Consider the following 26,800-nt stretch of genomic DNA (forward strand, 5'->3'; position numbering starts at 1 on the left):
GAATGAGGAAAATCATTTGGTGAAAAACATAACCTGTATAGCCCTCAAAAATATTCATTTTAAATTCAAGAGTTCATTACATGCCTCATGGCTATGTAAATGAAACAGATACATCAGTGAATGCACCCATGAAAAGATTCTCAAACACATTTTCATGACTAATGAACTGAATTTTGATTTGCAGACCATGCTGAGTATTTATCCCAAACATGAAATCATCTCATGGGTGCCTCAACTGGTACACTCAGAAATGGAGGAACTTACAATCACATGGCAGATCTTTGAACGTGTCTAGCTGCCCAAGACATTTAGACACTTCACTCTCACTGACCCTAACAGGTGATAAGCGTCTGTCTATCTTTCAGGTGTCTTATCCCTTTTGAAAATACAAGCCATGATTTTCCTGTGGAGGCAATCAGTACGTTCCTACAGGTCTCAGGAGCCTGAATTGATGAATTCATAGGTCAATAAAATACCACATGGAAAGCTTTATCCCAGTGCTTACATTTATTGCCATTGATTATTAGTGGAAATGCAACCTGATATGACTGGCTGACTTCAAACAGACCTTGTCTCATATTTGGGTTCCAAATAAAAATGGATCACCAGTTAATGAGAAGTAAAAAAGAAACACACAGAATGGACATAGCCTTGCTCCGAGTCTTATATTGGGTAGAAAGGACAGAGTAGTCAGCAACTGGTTTTCATTTTCTGTATTTAATTCTTTGCCAGCTATTTTTCTGTACTTCTTCTAAACCAATAGTTGCTTTTAATACAGGATTATCAGCAGACATATACATTTGATGACATGGAAGGTATTGCACCCGAATATCTGTTACAATAAAGAAAAACATTTCATTGCATCATATTTCATTAATTATACTGGTTTGCAGCCTGCTATCTTATGCATCTTGCCACTGCCTTGAAACATTTCACATCAGTAAACAGATTGTAACTTTGTAGAGGCAGACTTCTTCTCAGGTTCCTTTGGGTGCACATCCTCACTCAGCTCCATCAGGGAAGAGCTGAAACCACTCATGCCCAGGAGAGGTCAGGTAAAGATACCCTTGTGCAGGAGTCTGTAATCCCGCAGCAGCCATCCCGCCTTCTAGGGTTACACGTCGTGGTTTTCTGTTGGCTTCTCCAAATGCCTCCCACAGCACACCCACGCGTTCAAACATTGTGCCAAGTACTAGAACCACAACCTCAAGCATTCTTTTTTATCGTGAGGATAGATGTGCCTCAGCTTTACAGGATGAGAACTCTCCTTCCTTTCCGGTTACCCTGCAGAAAGAGGGTATTCAGATTGGATATTAGGAAACATTTCTTCATGGAGAGGGTTGTCAGGCATTGGAACAGGCTGCCCAGGGCAGTGGTGGAGTCACCACCCCTGGAGGTGTTTAAAAGACACATAGATGAGGCTCCTAGTGACATGGGTTAGTGCTAGAGTTCAGTTATGGTTGGACTCGATGTTCTTAAGGGTCTCTTCCAACCAAAAGGATCCTATGATTCTATAAATAGACTGCAGTTGGCACAGCAGTTCTGGCAATAAGCAGTAATGCAGAGATCCAGAACAAAGAGATACCAAGGAAGCATGTGTGGGAAAGATAGACCGTTTCTGAGCCAAGTGACATTGTTGATAATTTTTTGGTGTTAGTGCTCATACAGCTCAACAGGCTGCTACAACTGCAAGCTTCTCTTGTGCTGCAACAGGCATGTGCTTTGTGTTCAGGAAGGAGAGAAGGCCACCATTTGTAGGTGGTATTTGATTCTCCCCATGTGCTGAGCCACTTAATTCCATTGCACCCCGTACATCAGCTGCTCATTTTCTCATGCTTCCAGGAGCTGAGGGAGGACAGGGCATTTTAGAAATCAAATGCCATTATTAGTATCATCATCACATCTGCAGGCATTAGAAGTTTCCTGGATTGTTTTCTTTTCTTTCAACACATCAAACCTCTCTGAATATAAATGTGAACATAACTGTTTCTAATTACATTGCATCCTGTTTTAATTGACTTTAATTGCTTGGTACGATAATTTGCATTCCAATACTCAAAATGCTTTTTTTAAACCCTTGTCAGAGCAATGCCAGTGTTTAAGCATTTGGAAACAAAATAAAAATTTCTGGCATGCTAGTTTTTGCATCAAGTTCTCCTATTACAATATAATTGAAAGACAAATTTACAAAGATATTTAGACATACAAGCATGTGGAAAGGCACCTACCAGGACATCTAACAGCTCTTAAGCATACTTAGGTGCTTAACTGAAAGTACATAAAGACCAAAGATCCTGAGAAGATACTTTGTTGACTGCCATGAATTTTAGGTACCGAAGTACTGGAAATAAGTGTGAATAAAGGGAACTTTAAATACCAAAACTTTAAAAGACTTACATGTTGTGTCGCTCAAGGTTAGTTATGAAGATACCTAGGTACCTATGCAATGATTTAATGAGTAAGGCACCATGAACACCTTGAGGACTGAACTGGCTGCCAGTTGGCATCTTTTCAAGTCTCAGTATCTTTAAAGTGCAAATATGGTGTATAGGTTCAAATTTGGCTACTGGGGCTGTTGAACATCTTGTCCTAAATGAAAAGGTCTTTTCTGAACATTCTGGCCAGATCACACTGCAGAGGTTTAAGTGAAGGTGACTTGGCTTGTAAGAAAATGTAGAAGAAATCCATGATAAATCTGTTGGGAATAAGGAAGAAGCCCTGCATGTAAGGAATTGAGGCACACACTCACAGAAATCTAAAAGCCTAAAAATGGAATTCTCTGGCTATATCTACTGCACAACACACCAGCCCGACGTTCACACACTACCCCACAGCAGCTCCTTAGCAGAGTGAGTCCTGAATGGGAAAGCAGTGAACTTTAATCCTTTGCTTGGCTTGTCCTGAGAACACAACTGAACTAGAATTCACTGAACAAAATATGACTTTGTGAGGCTAGGAAGTGGAGGGAATTCTTTCCTGTAAGCTGCAATATTCTAGCTTGTTTGCACTAGAATTAACCAATTGCGTTTTATAAATGGAATGAAAGTGTTTAACTTCACTTGATGCTTCAAAAAATTACTGGCTTGCTAATCCTCTTCCCTTGAAGTCCTCTATTGCTCCATTAGGCTCCAAACCCAAGTGGTATCAATGCAAGAATTGCCAGCAACTTGCCCGACTCGCTATTGGAAGAGTTATATGGAAAATAAGACCTGACTCCATGCCCTGCTCATCTTCACCTTTCATTTAGTGTTTTCAGCCTACTGGCCAGTCATTTAGCCTATTTATTTAGAGGACACTCTGACCATGAAGAACTACACTGAGACCAGCAACTTCCTTTGTGAAGAGCAGACTGCTGAGCAATCCGCAGATCTCGGTGACGTACAAGGTTTATCTACATAGGATAAATAAAATTATGCTCACACTGCAGTACGCCCTCATGTGGAGAAACAGCTTGGGAACCAAAATTTCATAATCTAAGTGATGTGACAAGGAAAAGAGGAATTTTCATCCTGCTTTACAATGTTGATGCAGAAGGTCATATTAACGTAACAATAGAAATGCAATTATCTTGCCACTGTCTGGAAGCTCTGGTGTCTTTATAGGCACACCCAGTTATTAACAATATGGGCATGATTTCCATGAAAATTTTAAAAGAGCAGCTCTACGTGCCACAGTTAACCCAGACATGTGTGAGCACAGACAGTTTCACTCTGAGTAGAAAGAAGTTCAAAAACCAACAGGTAAGAAAATTTAATGGGATTTGAGAGCTGAGAAATAAGTATCAAAGAGGAAAAAATCATTAGGAATGCAAGATGAGCCAGAAAATGTGGGTCAGGAGAGGATACCTAATGAAGGTATGTAAGAACCTTGTTAAATGCACAGTGAGCACAGGAAGCAGAAGATGCTACAGGACACAAGAACAGCAGAAAGGAATCAACACTTCTGTTATAATACAACATCCCACCGAGGTCATTGGCTGGGACACAGAAAAATCTCTATCTAGCAGAGCTGTGCAAGTCTCATTTTTATCCATGTGGCAGTGAAGGCAATAAACAAATAAATAAAAGTCTGAGTCAAGCTGAAGCAGCTTCCTTTACAATGAAATGAAAACAACTGCAAAATTCATTTTGAGTCAATACCAAAAAAGAATTACATTCTATTCCATTTTGTGTTGGCATTCTTTGTACTGAATAGGTGGAAGGGAGATATCTCTCAACTGAAATATGCTTTAATAAGCAAAAGTCATTATTTATAAGCCTCGTTTCAATATGAAAAATGTTTCTTTCCTATTTTTTTCCAGCAAGAATTATTCTTTACATTGGGTCTGACTTCATGAACTCTCCAGCACTTCCCATGTTCCATTTCGACAACACATTCTGTGTTCAAAAAATCTGCCTACCTGCCATCAAAAGTTCCAAAAGGAGAAGAAGAAAAACAGTGGAAGTCTTGTCTCAGTACTGAGGACCCTGGTGCTCTAATAGCTTCTACCAAGCAAATCCAGGAAAGCAGCTAAAATTGGAAAAAGTGCCAAAGGCAGACGATATCGGTGCACTGCAGCAGCTCACATCCCCAGCTGAAGTGAGTGAACAATTCACTTAGCTATTTCTCACCACAAATATTCCTTAAGCAGCATCGAGTTTTCTAAATATGCGTTACTTGAAATTATTTCCCAGCTAATTACCACAGCTGGTTTTGTTTCCAGATTGCGCCAGACCACTGAAATCGATATCTGTCTTATTTTTCCTAAAATTGTTCTTCAAGCTTGTTAGTTCGACGGGGTCTACAGGCCTCATTTTTAATAAAGGAAATGTGCTGCCTAGATCAAATGCAAAGCTAGATTTCCACATATTTGTGAAAACTCTCTAATTTAACAGCTACTGCTGCCCCAAAACATTCATTTGTTAGACTACCCAGGGAAACCAAAGAGAAATGGTCACAACTATGGCCTGAGAGATTTCAAGACAAATATCCTGGAACATCCTCACTGCAGAACCGGTGCACTTCACACCGTACTCCAGCAACACAAGAGCTCCTTGGTTATCCCTACTGCTCAACTCAGTGTTTTAATGCAAGGAGGTGCACAACTCCCCACAACTCCTCCTTCCGTGAGCAGAAAGGAGTTTTCAGTGATTCTGCAGACATTGCCCAATTTGTACAACTGGAAAACAGAGATTAAGAAGCACTTTTTGGAAGAGCATTTCCCCTCTGTGCAAACATAATCAGTAAAGCCCAATCACAGGGAACAGAACACACAAAAGTGCCTATATAGCATGTAGAAGCGGTTAATTTTATTACATTATTTAAATCAATTATGTGAGCACCTGCATTTAAGCACTAAATAATGGTCAGTGTAGATAACCAGATTCTTTCTTGAACTGACCATATGCATGCACAGCTTAATAACGACCTAATCACTTACAAAAAATGTGACAACAACTTCTAAAAAAGTGGTACTGATCATAATAGATGGGCTGGATCCTGAAAGAACGTATTTAAATCACAGTTCCATGTATTTCAAGAATCCGTTCCAGTAAAAACAGGCCTTGGTCAAAGTGATAGTAAAATTCAGGGCATCAAGACAAGATACTCATTTTATCTGGATTAAGGCTCATAGGAAACTATCTGCGAGGTTACCCTAAGTTTATGCAGTCTACAAATAAATGCATAGGTCTAGAATATTTTTTGAAGCCCCTGCTCTGAAGTGTTCAGAAAGACTGACTAGCGAATCACACAATGCAAACCTTGCTGGCCTGAGCAGGGACACAGCCTGAACTAGGGAACCAGGAGACTCTTCATCATACTGTTTCATCAATTTTTTCCTGTCATTAAGTGCCAAGGGAGAAGAGAGCAGGAAGACTTACTTCCTAGATAAATACCTACAGTAAATACAACTTGCAGAAATCTTAGGAACTCGCTGCACTGACTTGCATCCTTCCAGCGCTGCTTGTTTCTCAGCCTCCAAAAGTGTATTGTCCAAACTCAATATTCATCCTATGCTTACCAACAGCCTGAGTGTCCTCAGAGGAGTTATGTTGATAAAAAAAGTAAAGGATGCAACAATTCTAAACACTAACATGCCTAAGAGCATGCTATCCATGTACTAGAAAGTGCGCTTCTCACATTAATATAATGTTAACACACCGTCAATGCAAGAATTCCATCAGTTGTAAAAACAGTACGCCCAGAATAATCCCATAAAGCAAGGGAAGGTCTGTAGTGTAATTTCCAAATGCAGAAAGTTGCAAAATACCTTTAGCAAAACGAGCACTACAATTCGGTAAGCAGATACAGGTCTGCCAGTGTAAATACAAAAGAAGCAATCCAATGATAAAACCAGGGTATTATTGTCCCTAGTATCTTAAAGGATGTGGTGGGGTTTTTTGTTTTGTTTTGTCTAGGGGGAGGCTGTTTTGTTTTGGGCATTTTTTTTTACCCTGAAGAAGATACTGAATTAAATTCATTATTTTACCTCTACCATAAGTGGGCCAGCCTCAAACCTGAATGCCAAATGAAATTATAGGATCCTATTATTCTTAATATCTAAAAGAATAATGTTATTTTTTTTGTTAACATTAAGTGCATGAAGAGGAAGACCTTCCCTGTGGCTGTGGGCAGAGAGAGGAGGCCTGATCAGGAGGAATCAAACTTCAGCATCTTGGCTGGGCTCATTACTGCAAGCAAAAGTGTTTATGTAGAGCTCCCATCAAGTAGGGAATTTGCAGAGCCACAAATATCTCAAAATCAAAGACTGCTACTTAATCAAGTAAAAGTCAACTTTAAAAAAAAAAATCAATCAGGAAGAATTTTAAATATAAATTAGGACTAATTAATCAACAGGGCTTTTTTCATTTTGAAAAGGTCTTTAAAAAGTTCAAGCTTTTATAAATCAACGCTGCTCCTTTTCAGAACCTTCCAGGATTTTCAGACTTCTGAATGCCATCTAGTTTGCATTTATACACAACAAGCCAGATACTGTTTTTAGTTCCACACATGCACAGAAATCTGAATTTTGCTTAAAAAGCGTTTAATTTGTAATGGCTATTCCTGGTATAGGAAAAGACTATTTCTATGAAAATAATTTACAGCGGGTCAGAATTATCCCAGACTAGCACCTAAATTTCCAGTTTTGTTACTGAGTTTACACAGGCAGAAATGGGGGACTGATAAAGTACCAAATGAACTTGATTTCTTAGCTACTCTGGATGTGCCTTCCAGCTCTCACTGAAGGCACCAGTCAATAGGTTTTGACATATTCTAAAAATATCTAACCTATAAAGCAGATAAAAATACAAAGGTCAGAACAGGACAGATCATTTTCTTGTCATGCAAAATTTTTGGCCAACTCTTTCCTCCGATCCAGAGGACAGCAGACGTTTGTTTGGCCTTTTTTTGCTGGAGAACATGAAACTGGGTTTTCCAGATGAGTGAGTGTTGTTCTCACGCTCTGAAGAATTACTAGTTTCAGTGAATCAACATTGTCCAGTGAACTAAAGCTTGACCAGAACATTCTTTATCGTCTCTGGGTTAGGTTGCTTGCTTGCCCTGCTGGATTTGCCTCACTTGTCTTATAAAAAAAAAAAAAATAAATCAAACCCCAAAGGTGAGGTTTCCTGGCTAGAACTCCTCCTTCTTCATGTAGCCCCAAGAGGTAAGAGATGCTAGTGAGCAGATATCACTATAGCAAGTACACTAAAGTACCACAGCTGCACAAAGTCCTTCACTGGGAAGGAGTTAGGAAGATAATCAGATGCTGTAGGCAGCATATGAGGTGTCATCAAATAAATACATGACTATGTTAGAAATTTTAAGTAACTGCAAATATTAAAACCATATTAAAACCACAGGACAGCAATACAATAAGAATTAGAAATTTCCCTAGAACTTTGTACCAAAACTAGTCACGCATAAGTCTCTTTTTGATATGTAGTCTTTCAATTTTCCTAGCACTCCAGCGGATACGTTATCAGCCATGTCTAAATGATTTATCAGTCAATTCTGCAGTTTTCTGAGAGTATCACAGCATTATTAAATCTCGTGCAGTAAATGCTGGGGGAAAAGTGATTTGTAAACAAGCAGGCAAAAAAGACATCCTTACAGCACACTCGTACCTCTTATTTCTTTTGATAATTTTTGTAATAATGGAACTGTCTTGTGTGTTGGACCAGATGACCTTTAACGTTCCCTTCTACCCAAAACCATTCTTTGATTCTATTGGGAGGTTCAGGATGTTTATAGGATAATAAAGAGCTTACCATTTATTATTGAAAAAGGTGTGTGTTTGTCTACGCACAGGATGACAGACAAATTTCTATCATCCACTGAGGAATATAGGCCCTTATCGCCATGGTGACAGCTGAGCGATGTATTCACCATTAAGCATTCGCAATACTACTTGTGTATTAAGTATAATAATTATGAACAGAAATATAATAAACAGCCTCACCGCCTAAACTAACAATCATCCTTATCCTACAGACTCTAATTCTCCACATTTCTGTTCCCTATAGCTATTCTATCTATTATAATGCAGTTAGTCACATCTTTATTTTATTTGAAGACTTATTGCACTGTAACTTCCCTATTAAACAGCCTTTAAATCTAACCTCTCAATCACCTCAAGGCTGACTTGTAGGACGCTGATCTGTGCTGCAATTTAATGGTGGGTTTGAGCTGAGTTTCAGCCTCAGAAGAAGAGGTGAGGCGATGCATAAGAAAATGAGAGGAATCACACAATAAAGATACTGGGCTGGAAGACAGTGTGACATAAGAGTATGTTACTGCCAGAGATTTGTTTTTCTATCTTGGGCAAATGCTTTGATCTCTCTGCTTAACAGTGACCTCTGTCTGTGATGTGGATGTAAAAGCAAACGCTTTGGGGAATAGAGGCATCTCGCTGTGTTCATCCAAGACTTGGTACACTGAGATTCTAACCTCAGAAAGGCACTCCAGGAACAACTGACACACAAACCAAGCCAGAAAAATACTTGCTGACCTTAACTATGATTAGTTATCGCAGATGCAGCGAACACATACAGGAAAGAAATACATTTTCATTACAGTTAATTCTGTGCATCAGACTCTTACAGCAGTGCCTTACACTTTCTACATATGACACCATCAAGCTTATACAGAATGTTTTGAGTTCTGTTCTTTTCTTTTTTAATTACACAAACTTTTCAATTGCCCAGCAGCAGAACTGAACGGTAGGTGCATGGCAGCCAACTCGCTTCTCAGGGATGTGTTTTCGTTACCAGCCCAGCACCAGTAGCTGCCCGAAGCTGCCTTTGTTGCTCATGTAGCAATTTATTTCACTAAGCTTTCCCATTCTTAAGGCTGCGTTTGGATTCAGTCCATGTTAGTTGACACCAGGGTGGTATACAGAATTAAAGTTCGTAAATCTCACAAGAACAGCCTTGTAAACAAAACTTCTACTACAAAAACATCTTTACATTGTAGATAAAGCCAAAAATCTGGCCTATACTAACTGCAGAAACTACAGAGCCTGCCTTCCCACTGGCTAGAATTTGAGATAGTACTAACCTGTGCATACTGCCATGGGCATAGATAGCCATAAACTGCTTTGTAAATTACTAAGGATGAGTCAATCTTGAAGCTATATAGATTAGCAATACCTGAGGACAAACTACCCGGGTGAGAATGGGGGATTATCTCTATTCAGCTGAAGAAATATGAACCATCACTAAGAGAGTCAGCACTATAGAGAGATGCCAGCTCTCATATTTCTGAGTTTGAGGGACCAAGGAGATACTTTGTAAGCTCTTGCCGAAGATGCAAGTAGAAGGTGCAAGTAATAGTCCAAATACATACGCATAAGATCCAACAAAAACAGTGTCTATAGTGATTTCTCTACACACATAAAGAAACTAAGGCATTGGCAACCACACAAACATTTTTGTAAAACATAACTTCATAAAACCTCCGAAATTATAAACCACAGACACAAGCACTGAGTTATGCACTTGAAGGAAAAATCTTTTAGCCCTGATACACGTGCATGAATAACGAACTCAGTAAAAAGAGCAACTTATACTTTGGCTCCTGTTTGATGTTCTTCTGTATGGCATTGTTCACTGATTATTTTCTTTGGGTGGGGGATAAGACAATTGGTAAGGAAAGGCATGTCCTGTGAAAGGAAAAATGAAATATGAAGAGGTTGTATAGGAAGAAACGACTGAAACCAGGGCTTTTCTAAAGTTTTGGTTTGTTTGTTTTTTAGTTTGTTTTGTTTTGTTTCCTGGGATTTGTTGTTGTTTTGTTTTATCAGGTCACTGCATTTATTTCTGACAAAGGGCTAAAAGAGCCTGGCAACCTCAACAGAAAAAAATCAATCTGTGTTACCTTTAGCCAATCAGTGCATTTCTCCTATAGAGATGCCTCAATGTAATCTGCCTTTTGGCTTCATCTGTAATTTTTCAGCATATTTCACTGCATTACTGCTGCAAATATCATAGCTGGCCTTCCACCCTTTGCCCCCTCTCCCTCCCCCTGTTCATACATTAGGTTGACAGATCAAGTGGTTTCTCTGCCTACAAACGCACATCTGCACGTGCCCTGAGCTGTCCTCCAGTGCACTGGAACACGCTTCTGACTTGCTCATGCTGTGGACTAGGGCTTAGATTCAGTCTAAGTAACTATTCATATAAAAGTGGATTTCTACTGTTAAGGTGCAGCTGAGAAGGAATAAAATCACAAAGATATAATTTTGATTTAGGTTTACTATTTGGTATTTTCCCCAGCTGTCAAACAGAAGTCCAGGAAAACCACTGAGAGAGGCAAAAACCCCTCCTTTTTTTAACAAATCTGAGGTGTCCTTAAATGCTCAGTGCGCAGGAGAGTGAAAAAATATCGCAGTAGCTGTTTTAAAAGCTCACACAGAGGAGGCGGATAGCAGGAACTCTGCATGCATCTCATGAATGTTCCACTTTCCCCCTTTGAATACAGAGATCAGTCTTGGACAGTGTTAAAGCCTCGCCATGAAGGGCTATTCTTTGCTACTACTTTAGGCTAAAACAAAAGACACTTCAGGAGATACAATCATTGCTGCCTAGTTCCTTTTCCTGGGCTCCTACAATGGGCCCAAGTTGGTTTTTTTTGTTTTTTTTTCTTCCACACATCTTTCTCTTATTTTTTTTCTTCTGTCCTTTTACTCTTTCTTTCTGCCTCATTGAATCCATTAAGGCCTTTATATAGCCTGCTATTGAGAAATAAATTTTCTTTGGGACTAGTGACTGAGTCTTAACTGCTGGCGAGTAAGGCTTAACTCCTGATGGGAGGGCAGAGAAAATGGTGGGTAAAAGGTATGAGAAGTCCACCTCTGCATTTGAGGCCTTTGAGCAAACCTTGCAGTGTCTTGCTGGTAATCAGCTCAAGGAAAAGGTGAAGAGTTTAGAGCAGAAGCCATACGAGGGGTGGCTAAAGTCACTTGGTTTGTTGAGCATGGAGAAGAGGACGCTAAGAGGAGACCTCATCACAGTTACAGCTTCCTCACAAGGGGAGGAGGAAGGGCAGGCACTGAGCTGTTATCTCTGGCGACCAAGAACAGAACCCAAGGGAATGGCAGGAAGATGTGCCAGCGGAGGTTCAGGTTGGACATGAGGAAAAGGTTCTTCACCCAGAGGGTGCTGGACACTGGAACAGGCTCCCCAGGGAGGTGTCACGGCCCCAACCTGACAGTGTTCAAGGAGAGACTGGACAATGTCCTCAGACACACGGGGTGACCTGTGGGGTTGTCCTGTGCGGGGACAGGAGTTGGACTCGATGGTCCTTGTAGGTCCTTTCCAACTCAAAACATTCTATGATTCTATGAAATTATGTCATCACACATATTCAACCCAATATCCTGCTTACTTGTGGGAGGCAAGACAATACGGCTGCTCCATTAGGAAAAGAAAGTTTGCTAAGGTGTTTATAACTTTTTCAATGACGTCATGGTAGAAAGTGAAATACTTGAATGACTAATCAAAGTGACAAGTAAAAAAATCAGAATGCCTCATACTTTTATGTTTATATACGACAACTACATCACCAAGCAAGCTTGCAAGGTCATTTCTAATAGTTTAAAACAATGAACTGCAGATTATTTTCTTAACCAAATGGTATCCTTTTTAGAGATGCAATGGATAATATGAGGCTATCCAATGATAAATTAGGAGAGAAGTCATAAATGTTTCATGAGGAGATACCGTGTAATCATCTATTATTTTAGGTTTTGACTTGCAGGACTATTTAATCAAGCATCTTAGACAACTCATGTATATGTAGAGACAGCAGCTGTATCAGTGCTTTTTCTTATTTTGCAGTAATATCTCGCAGCAATGCTTTCTGTGCTATGCTTGAGAGAGTACCTACAGAGTGAAAAGGGGTTGCAAGTGATAAACAGACCCATACTAATGTTTTCTAGCATGTTTTCAAGTCAAAGCTCGATGAGACCGTGTGAAAGACATTTTCAAAGTTGATTATGATCCAAAAAGCCAAGCAAATCTGTTTCAGAGCAATGTCCACACTTTTTTACAAGGGACACAGCCTCAGCTCTGGGTCTGCTCCTCTAGATCATTTTGTAGACACTTAATACCTGTGAAAGAGTTGATGCTTTCTGCATGTTCCTCTGTGAAGTCAGGACAACACTCCTGACCTTACACCTCTCAGCATCACCCTCTATTTTTATTAACATCTACTTTGTTGTAGTTTTAGAGTACATCAAGTGGAGAGACAGCATAAAGTTAACACACTCTTAGATCAGGATTATGCTGAACCTTCAGAGAACAGAACACAAAGAGTAGGAAGGGATCAAAAGAGTCAGAAGTCAGAATCAGATGGAATAATATTCAGTGATTATTGAAGCCTCTGTGATACATAAATTAGTTCCACGAGAATTTGAGGAACAGACCCTTATGAGATTTGTGCCTCTTCCAGATGATCCTGAAACAAGGTGACAAGGATTTATCATGACATATTGGCAAACAGCTAATGGAGAAGTACAAAACAGTGTGGAAGAGCTATTTGGGTTTGGCTCTGGCAAAAGAATAGAAATATAGTCATTATGATACCCATGAGAACTCATTCAAAAAGACCCAAAAAATGAGTCTTGGTCTTAGTGGTCATACGAGCAGCGGGATATTCTAATATTAAATAACGCAAAAATCTTAAAGGTACATGACAATATTCTTTCAGCACTTCGTATCAGAAAATGCTTTGTGTAGAGTTGCAAAATGACAAAACCCAACCTACAGTTTTACAACAGACTTTTTGTTTCTTTGTTTACTAAGTATTTCGCAGGCCTAAACTAATTTTCCTCCAGCAATCCAGATTTTTTTTCAAACTGGTGTTACCCACACACATTACACCAGAAATAATTACACTTATTGGTGTCACCCAAATTTCTTTATGAAAATGTTTCAGAGAAGAAATTGGAATTCACTGTAAATCTGGACACAATTTACTACTTTGTAAGGAACATAAGCTTTTTCTGTTATCTGCATTTTGTAACCAGACCATTCTTTAATAATGTGTTCTATTGGCATAGAATATATGGCAAAGCAAATGGTTTGGGATACAAATTCATATGGCAGTATTACGTATTATGAATATTTTGCAAGATGGAAGCTGTCTTTTTGGTAATTTGTTATCTACATTATCCTTTGGGAGACCTGTTGAAGTCTTCAGCAGACTTTGCATTATTTGTTCATCAGGCCCAGCTCTTTGCAGCTCTTTGACTGAAAGGGTCATAGCTTGATTTTCCATGAAATGGAAAAGATATTGCACGTGGACAAGGACAGTTTACAGCATTTATTACACATCAAATATTCACTGCCTGAACCAGCCTTTGGTTCCAGATCTATTAGTCACTATTATATCAATTTCCCTTTTACCAGGAGTTTTGCTTCTCTCTTTGTGGCTTGCTTTCAATCATGTAACACTTAAATATGCAAAGCTGGGGGTGTGGTAAAATGTTCTAATATCCATCCTTGAAACTGATAGCAAGTCTGCAGGTTGCTTTTTAACACTTTTGATTCAGAGCACTAAGAAAACTGTTCTGAGTTGACCCTTTTTTGACCAAGCAGCTGGACAAGAGACTTCCCCTGATCCTCTCCAACATGTACAGTTTTGTGATTCTATAAATCTACATACCTAACAAGGTTCCAGAAAAACAATATGAGCACCAGACAGGGAAGCGTTGCTGCATTCAGGAATAGGCAAGAAGCTCGAACAGGAAAGGAATGGATGATGAACAAGACAGAGACGACCATAATGCCTTTATATGACTCTGAGTCTACCAGCGTCTTCAAAAGGAATTTGCAGAACTTGCTACAAGTCAGGAATCACTACGAAGTCGGAGGAGTGATCGCTACCTGAAGAAATTCCCATACTCTCATTAAAAAAAAGAGTGAAAAAAGGAAAATATTAGGATTACTTCCTTTAGAAAGCGATTTTGAAAAAAATAGATGAGGAACTTCTGGTATCCATTCTCACAGTTTAAAGCACAAGAACATTTAGCCAGATTAAAAAATGGATAGTCAAGATCCAAAAAAGAACTGGTTCCTTGGTACCTGAAGATTTCATTAATTTTATATGAAGATAAAAATTTGCAAGACTCAACAACTGTGTAGGTATATACATGATAGAAATACTCAGAATTGTAATAATTAGCAATTCAAAAATATTTTGGAAAAATAAGATACCAAACTAAGCCCTAACGATCAGAATCTAGAATGATAATTTAAATGTTTAGAAAAATAACTTTCTTCAGACTTCTACATAATTCTTACCTCATCATTGGAAGTATTTCATGCCAACTACTGAAAATACTCTGCATAAGATGGATATCATGTATTATCAAGCTCAGCAAGTTGCAATATACACATAACATTATGATAACATTACAATGTCATATTTTTCTCCTTTTGATTTTGAGTTTCTCATTCAAAGACCCTACATTTAGTATATAACACTTTAGATGTGAAAGCAAATGTACAGATAACTTCAGATCTAAGATTCAATAATTGATGGCAAGAACCTCAGAAAAAGGCACAAACACGTTCCTCCTGAACGCCCTGAAATTATTTTGATATTACACATCTGTTGGAATGCAAAACTAAAATGTTCTGTGAGAAAGTGATGACTATCAAGAATAGTAATGGAAAAGTTTGAAACATCTTGTTAACAGCATCACAAGCACTTCATTTGGATTTAAACTTTTTTAGGTTTAATATATTTAATATCTTAAAATATGAAATATTCATAATCTGAGTAGATGAGTTCTTCAGCAGTGCTAGTTTGGAGAGCGAGTGATGGTTTTATTTTATGACAGCTTTTAAGGCTTGGATTTTTTTTTTCACCATGCATTGGGATGCAGAGTAAAAAGAGGAAAAGAGTAAACCAACCTCTTGAATATTTCACAGAACACGGCTGTATGAAGATGGTAAGTCTCTCTCTCCCCTTCTCTATTTCGTCCCTTTCTGTTTCCACTGTCCTCTTTCTCTCTAGCTGTTCTTTCCCACAGACACCTTCCTTTGAAAACTATGCCAAAGATGATAAGTATGCAGCAAATTTAACAGGCTAGCCTAAAACCACCTTTAATATTACGATAAAAATCTAGAAGCCGATTTTAAATGTTTCCTGGAAATGAGCATATAATAAATTCAATCTAGTGTGAAGGACTATGATTGGATGAGCTTAAATATGAACTGTCGAAATGCCAATATATTAGAAAGGGAAACTGCAGCCTAGAAGACTGCTGTGTCATCTATATTTTATAGCACTTCATTCCTTTGTGGCACCCATAACACCTGACAGCTATGTCTTTGTTTGGCTGGTCTGGGAAGGCAGCGAGATGGCACAGATTTTCAGTGACTTTGGCTGTAATAAGTGGCAAGAATAAGAATATTAACATTCTTAAATACATCTAAAAAGTGAACTTACATCCTGGTGGGGAAGAAAAAAAAAAATCAATCACTGGAAACCAACTAGTAAAAAGCTTTCCTCACTAATTATAGGAACAGAAGTGAAAAAAGAGATGATCAATGTTGGCTATAAATGATCCTTACTGCCGGTTTCTCAAGGAGCGCTGGATCCCCCGCCCAGCGGACTGTGGAACACCGCAGTGTCTCCTGCGGGACCCAGCAAGCTGCCAGCCTGCTTCCTCATCTGCTTAGAAACAGATCTGCTGCTCGTGGTAAACCATTCTCAACAGTGTAAATACATCATGAGTCTACTTTTAAAGCTGAATACTAGGTATCAATTCCATTTTAATTCCACTTCTGTGGCAAGAGTGCTAGTTATTTTGGCTTAGTCAAAACTCTTATCAACCCACTGTGAGTGGGCAAGACATGTCTCTATCTCAGGCTGTTTCACATAACCTCCTCTGAAAGGTGGGTATCAAAATCACACTGAAATAAAATAAAATAAAATTTACCGTAACTACCAGTAAGCTGAGGTATTAGCTGAGCTATTGGGGGGGAAGGCCAAACAGGTCAGTTTCACTTTAATTACTTCCAAAATGCAAGATCTATTTCTGGGGAAATGATTTCTACCAATGCTATTTTCCTTAAGCACAGTGCAGTTTTGCACAACCTTGCATGCACGCACGCATATGTCTTCACAATACGTGTTTTTTCCTCTACTCTACCCTTGGGTCAGATTATACTACGGTAGAATAGATCTCCATCTTCAGACATTCTTTCTGATGGAAAAAAGAAAATTAGTCTTGCTCAGTTTCATTTCTTCAGTGCCCACTGTAGCTCCTCAGACAACTCTAAACCACTTTTGTACCTCCCTGGAGTGCAAGCTTCAAAGACATACGGACATTTGTCTTGTCATTCCCTTATATCACCTTTGCTTCTCTATATTTTTCTCTTAAGGTGTTTTTTTTCCCCTCTTTCCTCTGAACTATTCATGCTTATATGTATCCCTACACAGTCTTTCTCAGCATTTTTTCCTGTAATGACTTGATAAAAGCAGAGCTGTATAAATCTGTGTGTGCAAATACTTAAATGAAAAATTCAGTATCATATCGACTGACACAGTTGGCAAATACGGACAGAATTCAGCAAATAGATTCAGCCATTTTGACAGGAAGAAGGATGTGTGTGGTTGAGAAAGCTGAAAAATTTCACTCTGACATTTTCTAAATTTAAAAAAAAACCCAAAAAACAAACTACCACCCCACACACCACAACAAAACACTACACATTTCAATAATTTCATTTATAAACGTAGGCTACTAAAACAGAAACAAACAAAAAAATCCAACAACACTTCCAAACTAAGTAATAAACAATTTAAAATTAAATGAACAAAATTCTTCAATACACCATTTTTTTCCTTGTAGTCTTCGGTTCCAGCATGAAAAACTAGTGCTCCATTTGCATTCGTTTGCATTTGATTTTTTTGTGGGTTGCTTATAAATTATCTCTGCTTATGTGTGTAATTTACTTGTGTCACTGAGAGTTTAAACTCCTGTCAGTTTGAGACAAAATTCAAGTTTTGGATACCTCATGCACAGAAATCAACACAACCCAGTTCAAGGATTAGACAGCAGTGCAATCCACGAAATTAACAAAAACCAAACAGCCTCATCTAGCAGAATTAGTGAAAAGGCAAATCAATAAAACCAAGAAAACAAAACAGTGCAAAGAATGACTGATTCTTAATTACCTAGGATTAGAATTTATACACTCCCAATTACAGCTACTTACAGCAATGCAAGATGCATGTGAAATTCTACCATTCTGATTTTAAAAAAAGGTATGAAAACACAGGTTTGGAGCACAAGAGAGTCATAACACAGGTGATGTATAGAATTTCAGCCTCACCTTTCCAGTAGACTTTGTTCCTTTCCAAATGCAAAAATAGCAGATAGTCCAAGCAGCAAGGAGGCACAGCGCGAGTTCCCAGCGAAGATTCCCAATATGTTCAATTCCATCAGATATGGCTAGCACCCTTCGTCTTCCAAGGAAAATAAAAAAAAAAGTCATACTATTGAAGCAAAACAGTACTACATATAAAACACCAGGCTAAAAACAAATCAGCTTCAACCAAGGCAACTCCTAGTTACTGACTACTGAAAATGCACCATGTTAAGACAGAAGAGACAGAAGGAAAAAATAGAATATTCTAAGTGGATTTTGCATCTGGGTAAAAAGGAACAAATGTTTAATTTTTCCAGGTCAGTGACAAAATAAAAAAATTTTTAAATAGCTTTAGTATAAAGTAAGAGTCAAAGAAAAAAACCCAAATTTCTTTGAATCAATAACTGACATATATAAGTTCAAAATAAAACACTTCACTAATAATTTCTTTTTTCTATTTTACTGTTTGTTTGTTTGGGGTTTTTTCCCAGAAAGAAAACGTTCTAACCTTTATTTTTACATTCTAACAGTCATTTTCATAAATTTCCTTTTGTAATTCAAACTATAGTCTTAAAACATTTACTTTCAAAACTGTTACAATGTTTTGCAGATGGATTTTATTTAGGAAATGCTAGCATTAAACTGTTTTAAGTAAAACCAACCTTTTTTGTGAAAAGTGGTCAGCTAAAATACGTATTGTACTTACTATTTGAAATACTAGCTACTCAGTAAGTCCTGATATAGTCTAGGAACACTCCTCACAGCTCACAGTTTGAGGCCAAAGTATCTACTAATTTAGTAAACAAGATAAAGACAGAGACCGAAGAAGACTTTTTTTTTTTTTTTTTTCAGGGTGTGCGGTTTTTCTGTTTGTTTGTCTGGGGGTTTTTAACCAATAATTTGAGAACAGGAAAAAAAAAACCCACAAAAATCAAGTGAATTGCTAATAGTAACACAGGAAACCTGCAGCACTAGGTTTCAATGCCAGTTTCCAAAAATCTGGGCTAGCATTTTATTCACAGGAACTTTTTCTTCATGTAAGAATGATGCTCTTATCTGGGAGATGAATGGTCCTTTTATGCCCTTCTATTTTTACTTTAAATAAACACTCAGATTAAACAAAATGGACATTGTTTACCAGTCCGTAAACAAAACATGGGTAGTCCTGGTTGTATGGATGAAGAGATTAAAAGCAAGAGCAAAAATATATTCCTATAATGCTCAATGATTTTATGAATTCTCTTGAGATTATTCAATTGCTCTTAAGCCTGAAAGAAGCCCTAGAGATAACTAAAAGACTTTTTTTTTTTTTATTTTTTGGGATCTCAATTTTCCAGAAAAATAAAAGCATGACTTAATTAGTGTGTTACGTTAAAAGTTGATATGGATTTAAATTCCATACATTTGGAGATTTGGAAACACCTCATCATTTTTAAACAACTGCTGAAAGCAAGCAATTAGTCATTCACTAATTATATACACATAATAATTCACTTCAGTCATCCATGCCTTTTATCAGCTTAATCAAATCTCTATAAGGACTGGTCACAGATCATTCCAGGTGTGCTTCCGTAAAAATATTTGCACACCTGCATGCACACATTTACACATTCACATAAAAATTCTCACCATTCGACCTTAGATAAATTATCCTGAGCGAAGGTTCCCCTGAAATCTGTTACGTGCTGTCTATAGAACCTCAGAGACCCTAGACCTACACCACCCTCACTCCCAGAGATATTGCGAATGAAAAAAAATTAACTTAGTTTCAATTAAAAGCCCTAAAATAATCACCATATTACATATACAATTAATGTTCATATAGTTATACAGATAATTAATTACAATAAAATATATTTAAGACTTGAGTATTAAGTTGAAGAAGTCCAACCTACTATTAACCGTATGAAACAATTCTTCCTTTTGCATTTGATTCAGTCATTGGCTGAGGTGATCAATCCAGGGAGTATAAAGTGTGATCAATTCAAGACCATGCCTCAAATAAATAAATCAATGCTGGGGCTACCTGGACAAGACGACCTGATCTTTGGTATTTCTGCTTTCACCAGCAGTAGGTTGAGGATGAAGGGAAGTTCCTTCACCTGCCTCTAATGATGGAATAGGAGGATGGAGACATCACCAGCTGGTGATAATGTGGGAAAATGAAAAGATCTAACAATCTCCAAAATCTTTCAGATGGCCACACAGATGCTGGAGAACCTATTCTGTCTTTCACACATTTCAAGGGCTGCAGCTGCTGTGCTGAAAGTTTACACTGGCATACCCAGGGCTCACACAGAGCTTGCAGAATTATTTGAGACTCACACCACAATCCCCATCCAGCTGTCAAAGTAATCCATTTCAGCACCAGTCACTTCAATTACTACACTGCTCTTCTCTAACTGTATAACAGCTTCTTACTAAATAATTGTTATCACTCTCTCTCCCTGGTTAGAATGTTTCACACAGCAGAAGACAACTTTGACAAATTCGAGATGAGGATTTTTAGAAGCAACCGGTTCCTGGAAGCTCTCTACAGGAAGTCAACGCTCAGTCTTCTCTGAATGCTCTGTGAGAAGTTTCAAGCAACACAGACACCTACCTTATCCAAAAATCTTGGCCTGATTCTTTTATAAAGAGTGTCATAGAAAGTAAGTGGCAAATTAATGGCCTCAACATAATTATCCCTGCTGCTCTCATTTTAAAAAGACATGTGGTGCCACTCAACTCGAACTGTTAGCACTGTAATGAGTATTTAAATATATTGAAGTGCTGTAAATCGTTTTGTATTTTCTCTGTTCAAGCAGAACAAAGGTTTAGTGTCTCCCTTAGAAGGTAAGCAGCAACAAGTCCAGGACATCCATTTAAACTATAACATACAATGTATGCAAAGCACAAACCCAAGGAAGAACAAGTCTTGCTCAGAGGCTGGCAGTGATTTCCCCAGCTCTCCCTATGGCAGGGCCTTAGCTCTCCTGCTGACACCACCACATGCAGGTTCTGAAAGAAGAATTCAGAATATGAAATTCCTCTCACAAAGCCTTGGTTCATTCTGACTGTGGATACCCTCATATCTGCTCTTTTCATTATTCAACTTAATTTTTTTTTTAAAAAGGGGGGGAGGGAAGAGCATTTTAAAAATACGTTATTCTGTCCCACATCCAAGAAATGCGGTTAATGTATTCAGGGGCCAGAAGATGACAGAGTTGATCACAGGTTCTTAAGTCCTCAGCAGTTTGGCTTCTACCTAAAAGCTTCCATGACCTTGTATAAATTGCACAGACAATAAAGAGACAGTGTAGCTTTCACTACGACTTCCTCTTCTTATCTTACCACTGCTGGTCCCCTACACTACCTTGTTCTCTTCACCTCTTAACGCAGGGAAAGGCAGAGAAAGAATAAGAGCAGTAAAATCAGCCCTGAAGGTGATTCTCTTTGTTTTGAAATAACAAAACACTTGAAAAAGAGAAGTTCCAGAGTGAGATCCCCATGAACAGTCAAATCTGGGAAGGTTGTTTGCACCAACGTTTCATCACTTGTGATTGCACATATTAAAGTAGATCAGACAGGAGTAATTTATGCGCATTGCATAATTTATGCAGATTGCAATGGGAAGAGGTTGCGAACTCCTCACAGTCATTGCAAGTGAAATTATTCAACAGAGGCCCTCAGTCTCACCCTAAGCATCCCCTCCTATAAACTACATGGTCTCATAAAATAAGACAGTGGGATTCTGAGACAAACTACAAACTCATAGTGGTTTTACAGTCCAATTATCAGGTGATATTAAAAGTAAAAATGAAAAATAGTGATCTTCTGAGCACAAGGCGCCCTGGTTAGATAACTACATAAGACTGACAGCCTCAGAGAAGCCAATGGTTATAACTGAGAAAGATAATTTATATAACTGAGTTATCAAGAATCAGAAACCTAAGCTAAGGGATGAATTCAAGACATTTATTTGCAATAACACTTTTCGGTTGTCAGATCTGAATATCCCAGGAGGGATTAGAATGCCAGTGGCCATATGACTCAGCAAAGGTGCCACTACATGCCAGACAGGGAGATACAAATCATGAACTATTTTTTGATCTCATTGAAAACAGAAATTGAAGAGAGTTTAAAAAGATTTATTGTAGGTTTTGTGTTTCGTTTTTGTTGTAGATGTTTTGGGGTTTTTGTTGTTTAAAAATATGCAGCAGTTCGGTTTCTTGAACTGACCAATAGCCTGGGAAAGAAGCCAGAGGGGACCGGTGGCATTTGAGCATCTGGAACAGAATATTGAGGGAATTAAGCTCCATTGGTATTGGGGTTAATTTGGATTGTAAAGGTTAACTCAATCCAGAGTAGGTTTTTAATTCAGTAATAGCAAACTATGACTTCTACAGAGGATATTTTGCTTTTAAATAGAAAACTGAATTTAAACCAGAGTGGATTTGCAATGTGTCTCGCACCCAAAGATATACTATGTTTGAAGGCTTCATTACCTCTAGTCACACATATATAGCTTGACCAAATGTTATTGAAGAAAGATTTTTAGTTTTCTTCCTATACATAACACCAAAGTAATAAAAGTTACAAGAATCTAATGAATAACATATAAATTCAAGTGGAATAACAAGACATATATCTGAAGGGTGGCATTCTTTGTTTGCCGTTAGCTGTCAGAAATACTGATGCTTGGTCACAAGGGTATTTACAACTAGACTGAGCAAAATCATGACATTATTACAGCGTAGATTTATTCTGTTTACAGCTTATAGTAACAAATACTGTAAGCCTATTCTAAGCTCACAGTTTAACTTAAATTAAAATATGTGTGAATAAAAAAAAATAAACATGGACACAGTTGGGAAGAGATAACAGAGCCCCAGAAAAATTTCTGCATACTTTAAGTACACATAAAATAATACACTTAGCAAGAAACTAGACCACATACAACCACCTCTTGCCATCTACATTCCAGGAACATGCTGTTGCTAATGGTTACCTCTGTTATTTCAATTAACATCCTTGCATATATGTGCCCTAGAAAAATTTAGAAAGATAAAATCCCAGGAGGAAATTACTTCAAAACATATTATACACTTACTGAAAATGTTTTTAATTTGTTTGAGAATGTACTAAAACACCTTTCAATTTGGTAGTTCAATACAGCTGACAGGAAGAAGACTCCATTCATTGTTGGAAGTGCCCTAAAGCAGCATATTATGAGACAACTGCTACTTCTGACTACTCATAGCTGAAAAGTAACCTTTCCATCCAAATTTGAAAGCGTACAACACTACATTATTGGCTGGGACAACACTGCATTTTGCTGGGAAAGAGCGTCTGTATTGAAGTGTTCCAATGTGCAGAGCTGTACCAGGCTCTTGAATAGAAAGAGGATTAATTGGTGCCAACACATTGTTGAAAGGAACGTACTGGGGTACTTATTGCATTATTTCATGATTTGGAAAGCTGAAGAACAGATTCAGTCCATTTGAGGAAGGTCCCTTCATGTTCCCTCTCTGATTTGGAGCAGTTTCCGAGACATTTTTCTTTAAAGAAAAAATAAAAAAATACAATAAAAACCACCTAAACAGAGGCGGCAGCCTCTTGAGGTCACTTCTCCATCTGTATCTGTTCAGCCAGGAACACAGGTGGCAAAGTTCCTTTTCACTCTGGGCAGACTGTCCTCAGAGCATTCTGCGCAGAATGGAAGGAAAACAAAACAAAGCCACTAAGCAGCAGTAGTGCTACTGTACAGTGGCCTTTCTTATTCTACGTTTTGGTATGCTCCTTTCATCCCTGTGGATATTTCAGACCCAATCCATATACACCTTGTGAACCTTGTTACTGAGCTCCTTGTACAAAAAATATAATATATGAGTGCCAGCATTGCACAGATTTCCCATCAGTTTAGTGGACAAATATCAATATCTTTCAGCCATCCTCTGTTCCTGTGTTAAAGTGAGTTTAAGTTTCTATCCAAAGATATGTTGTCTAAACTCTCATTTTTCTTTCTCTCATTGCACTTTATGCAGCTAATTTTTGTGAAAATTTATGGATTGTTGTACTGTCAGAAGCTTATTCGACTAGTTAGGAGTCAGAAAAATCAGCCTGCTTTGTAAGACCATTGTGATTGCAGTACTTCCAGACACACTGGAAAGCTGGGATGTTCACCAGTGACACAGAAAAAAAGTAAAAAGTGGTGTTCTTTTTGTCACAAAGATCAGGGGCAGCTGCTTATCTAGTGTGTTTGTGACACATTATTTATCAATGAGAATTTGGCCAACCATATAACTATAGGAATGGCTTAGAAACAGCTATTTTGAGTTGTTTCCCCACCAGCAGCATTTGTTCTCTCATCTGAATCACTGCAGCTTTCCAGTTACCTGATAGAAAATCTTGAAAAATCAAAAACTGAGGGTGACTAGACCCTGCACCCTTCCTAGGCAGCCATGCAGGGAGTTCTTGCTCAGGTCACTGCTTCCCTTCCTCAAGTCTGATGATTTCAAGTGGCTTTAAAGGATCCCCCAAGTGGTGAAATTGCTCCTTGCCTTCTATTAAAAAACCAAGCTCTGCTGAACAGCACAGAAGCCTTCCTGTACTGGAATATCTTTCAGGGAGTTGTAACCCTGTGGCTTTCTAATCTGTGCTAGTTCTCTAATTTAGGACAGAGGCTGATCCATGCATCCAGACTACATAACTCAAAGGTGGAAAAGAAACAGCCTAAGAGGAACAGAAACTTCTGAAAGAATGCTTAATAATAATACCTAAATATACAGGCAGTGATATTTCAGAGAAGGCTCTATTGCCTGAGTCAGTAGTCTCCAGTTCACTGACTAGACACGCTAAAACTCTGAGTAAGGAATAACAGCTAAAGGAAGGTGAGTTCACCTAAACTACATGCTTCCTACCTTTCTTTGAATAAAGAACGGTTTTCTCTCCCAGAGAGTAAAAGAAAACAGTATTAAACAGAGTATACAGGTGCTAAAGATCTGAGAGAGTATTCTCTACTACCTTACCCACTTCCATGATAACTTTTGATAATGGTATGATAAACTTAAAGAATTTATGCTGAATGTTAAAGGATATAAAACTCTATAAAATCAAAAAGCTAGTGGTTTACTTTATAAACTTCTTAGGATGTTTTAGTAAAGACTTATACTATATTTAGGACAAGGTAAAAAGAAAAATTATCCTTCAATAAATGAACCTAAAAAAAGCCTTCCTGCTGCTTCCCCAATCAATTTATTACTGTGTTTATTACTCGTACTGTTATCCAAGGTTTCTGTTCTCTGATGCAGTTCATTATCTCTCAACACAAGAAAAGATACAGAATGATACAATATTGCCTTAGACAACAGGTATAGCAACATCCTATGTACTAGTGATATCAAAGCTGTGAAATTATTTTCAGTTTTAAAACATAAATCATCCTGTTCTATACTTTACAGGACTATATATTAAAACACAGCTTCCAAATAAAGGAGACTTTCTGAGCTTCACTGAGTGAGCAATTAACAGAAAGAAGAAAAATTCTTGTTGGAAGAGAACCTACTTGATGCAGGACTTTGACAAAAACGTGTGGGAGATCTCTCCCTTTTATAGGAAGGGAACATATATTGTAACAGGGATAACCCTTTAATTGTAAGCCCCGGAGTATAATATATACTACATACTGCTCCTATACTACACACAATATACGCTGCATTGCCTAGACGAACGTCACAATTTATCAACACATACGACTCACAGGCTGCACATTAAATTGGTTCTGAACTTACTTGCATCCATACTACGCAATCCAAACCCTTAGCAGGAGAGAAGCGCCAAGCGTTCAGGGGACACACTGCATGACCGGCTAGTGTCTGAACCCTCCTTTGGCTCACTAACCTGCGGAGCCCCGGTTTTGTAATGACAGCCTGGGAAAGAACGACATCTTGATAATCTTAATACCATACAGTAGGGATATATCTTTGAGAAAGAGATTTCCTTAAAAATAAAAGAGTATTTTTCCCTCTGGATTCTAACATTTAGGAAACTAAAAATGGGCTGGTTGTGTCAGGATTTTTCCCAGTGCAGCAGTGTGGTAGTCACTGAAACACCTCTGGAAAAAGCATGGGTACAACTACAAAGTTGAAAACATAATCTTCCAGGGAACTTGTAGCAGATTTACTCACTAAAAGTACATGTTCTTTGAAACGAACAGAGAAAGTACAGGTGCCAGACTCTCACTGCAAGTCAACACGAGCCGAAACTTTCACTTTTCTGAAAGTTATATATCCAGAACTGGCAAAGGATACAGAATTAGTGTACTGTACAAAACTCTCTTCTTAATTCTACATGTAAACTCTAAAATAGGAAATCTATCCACAAGTTTCTAAAAGTGCTACAAATAATGCTTGACAGATATTGCTGGATACACACTTGTAGTCTCCAACCATCAGTGCTCAGTGATTAGAAAGATGTATTTCAGGTTTTAGAAGAATTTCACATTTTAGAAAATAATCTACAGATTACGGATTAAGTAATCTATAATAAAATTCTCAAACTGTAAGAATTGTCTTCTGGAAAGCCACTTAATTCCATACTTGGCTTTTTTTTTTTAAAGCAGCAGACAAACAATTCCTAGTGGTCACATCAGCGAGAATCCTTCTTACAGCATTTGTTCTGTGACCTACACATACCAGAATGAATTAAACCTGGTTGAGCCACATTTGTTGCTGTTCTGTACAGTTCTTTCATCTTAAACTCTCTCCAGAAGACTTTTCTCTAAAATTTCTAGTACTGCTTGCAAATGACGACACATATTTCTTGTGTCAACCTCTGCCTCAATAAAGTCAAGAACTTAAGTTACCTGAATGTAACGTGACACTAATTAGCAGCTACGGTGTATATACATACTTTGGTTTTATATATATATATATATATAGACACACACACGT

General features: G+C 38.1%; 1 protein-coding gene across 1 annotated transcript in view; it reads right to left on the minus strand.

Annotated features, from left to right (window-relative positions):
- The window catches only part of SLC6A11 (solute carrier family 6 member 11), a 90,981-nt gene that overhangs the window by 47,799 nt on the left and 16,382 nt on the right, over nt 1-26,800 (minus strand). Inside the window, exon 5 of the mRNA XM_065642320.1 lies at nt 17,832-17,964. Within this exon, the coding sequence (XP_065498392.1) occupies nt 17,832-17,964 (133 nt within the window). The remainder of the gene's footprint in view (nt 1-17,831; nt 17,965-26,800) is intronic.

The sequence above is a fragment of the Caloenas nicobarica genome, chromosome 11, assembly GCF_036013445.1.
Source record: "Caloenas nicobarica isolate bCalNic1 chromosome 11, bCalNic1.hap1, whole genome shotgun sequence".
In the NCBI taxonomy this organism is placed as follows: Eukaryota; Metazoa; Chordata; class Aves; order Columbiformes; family Columbidae; genus Caloenas; species Caloenas nicobarica.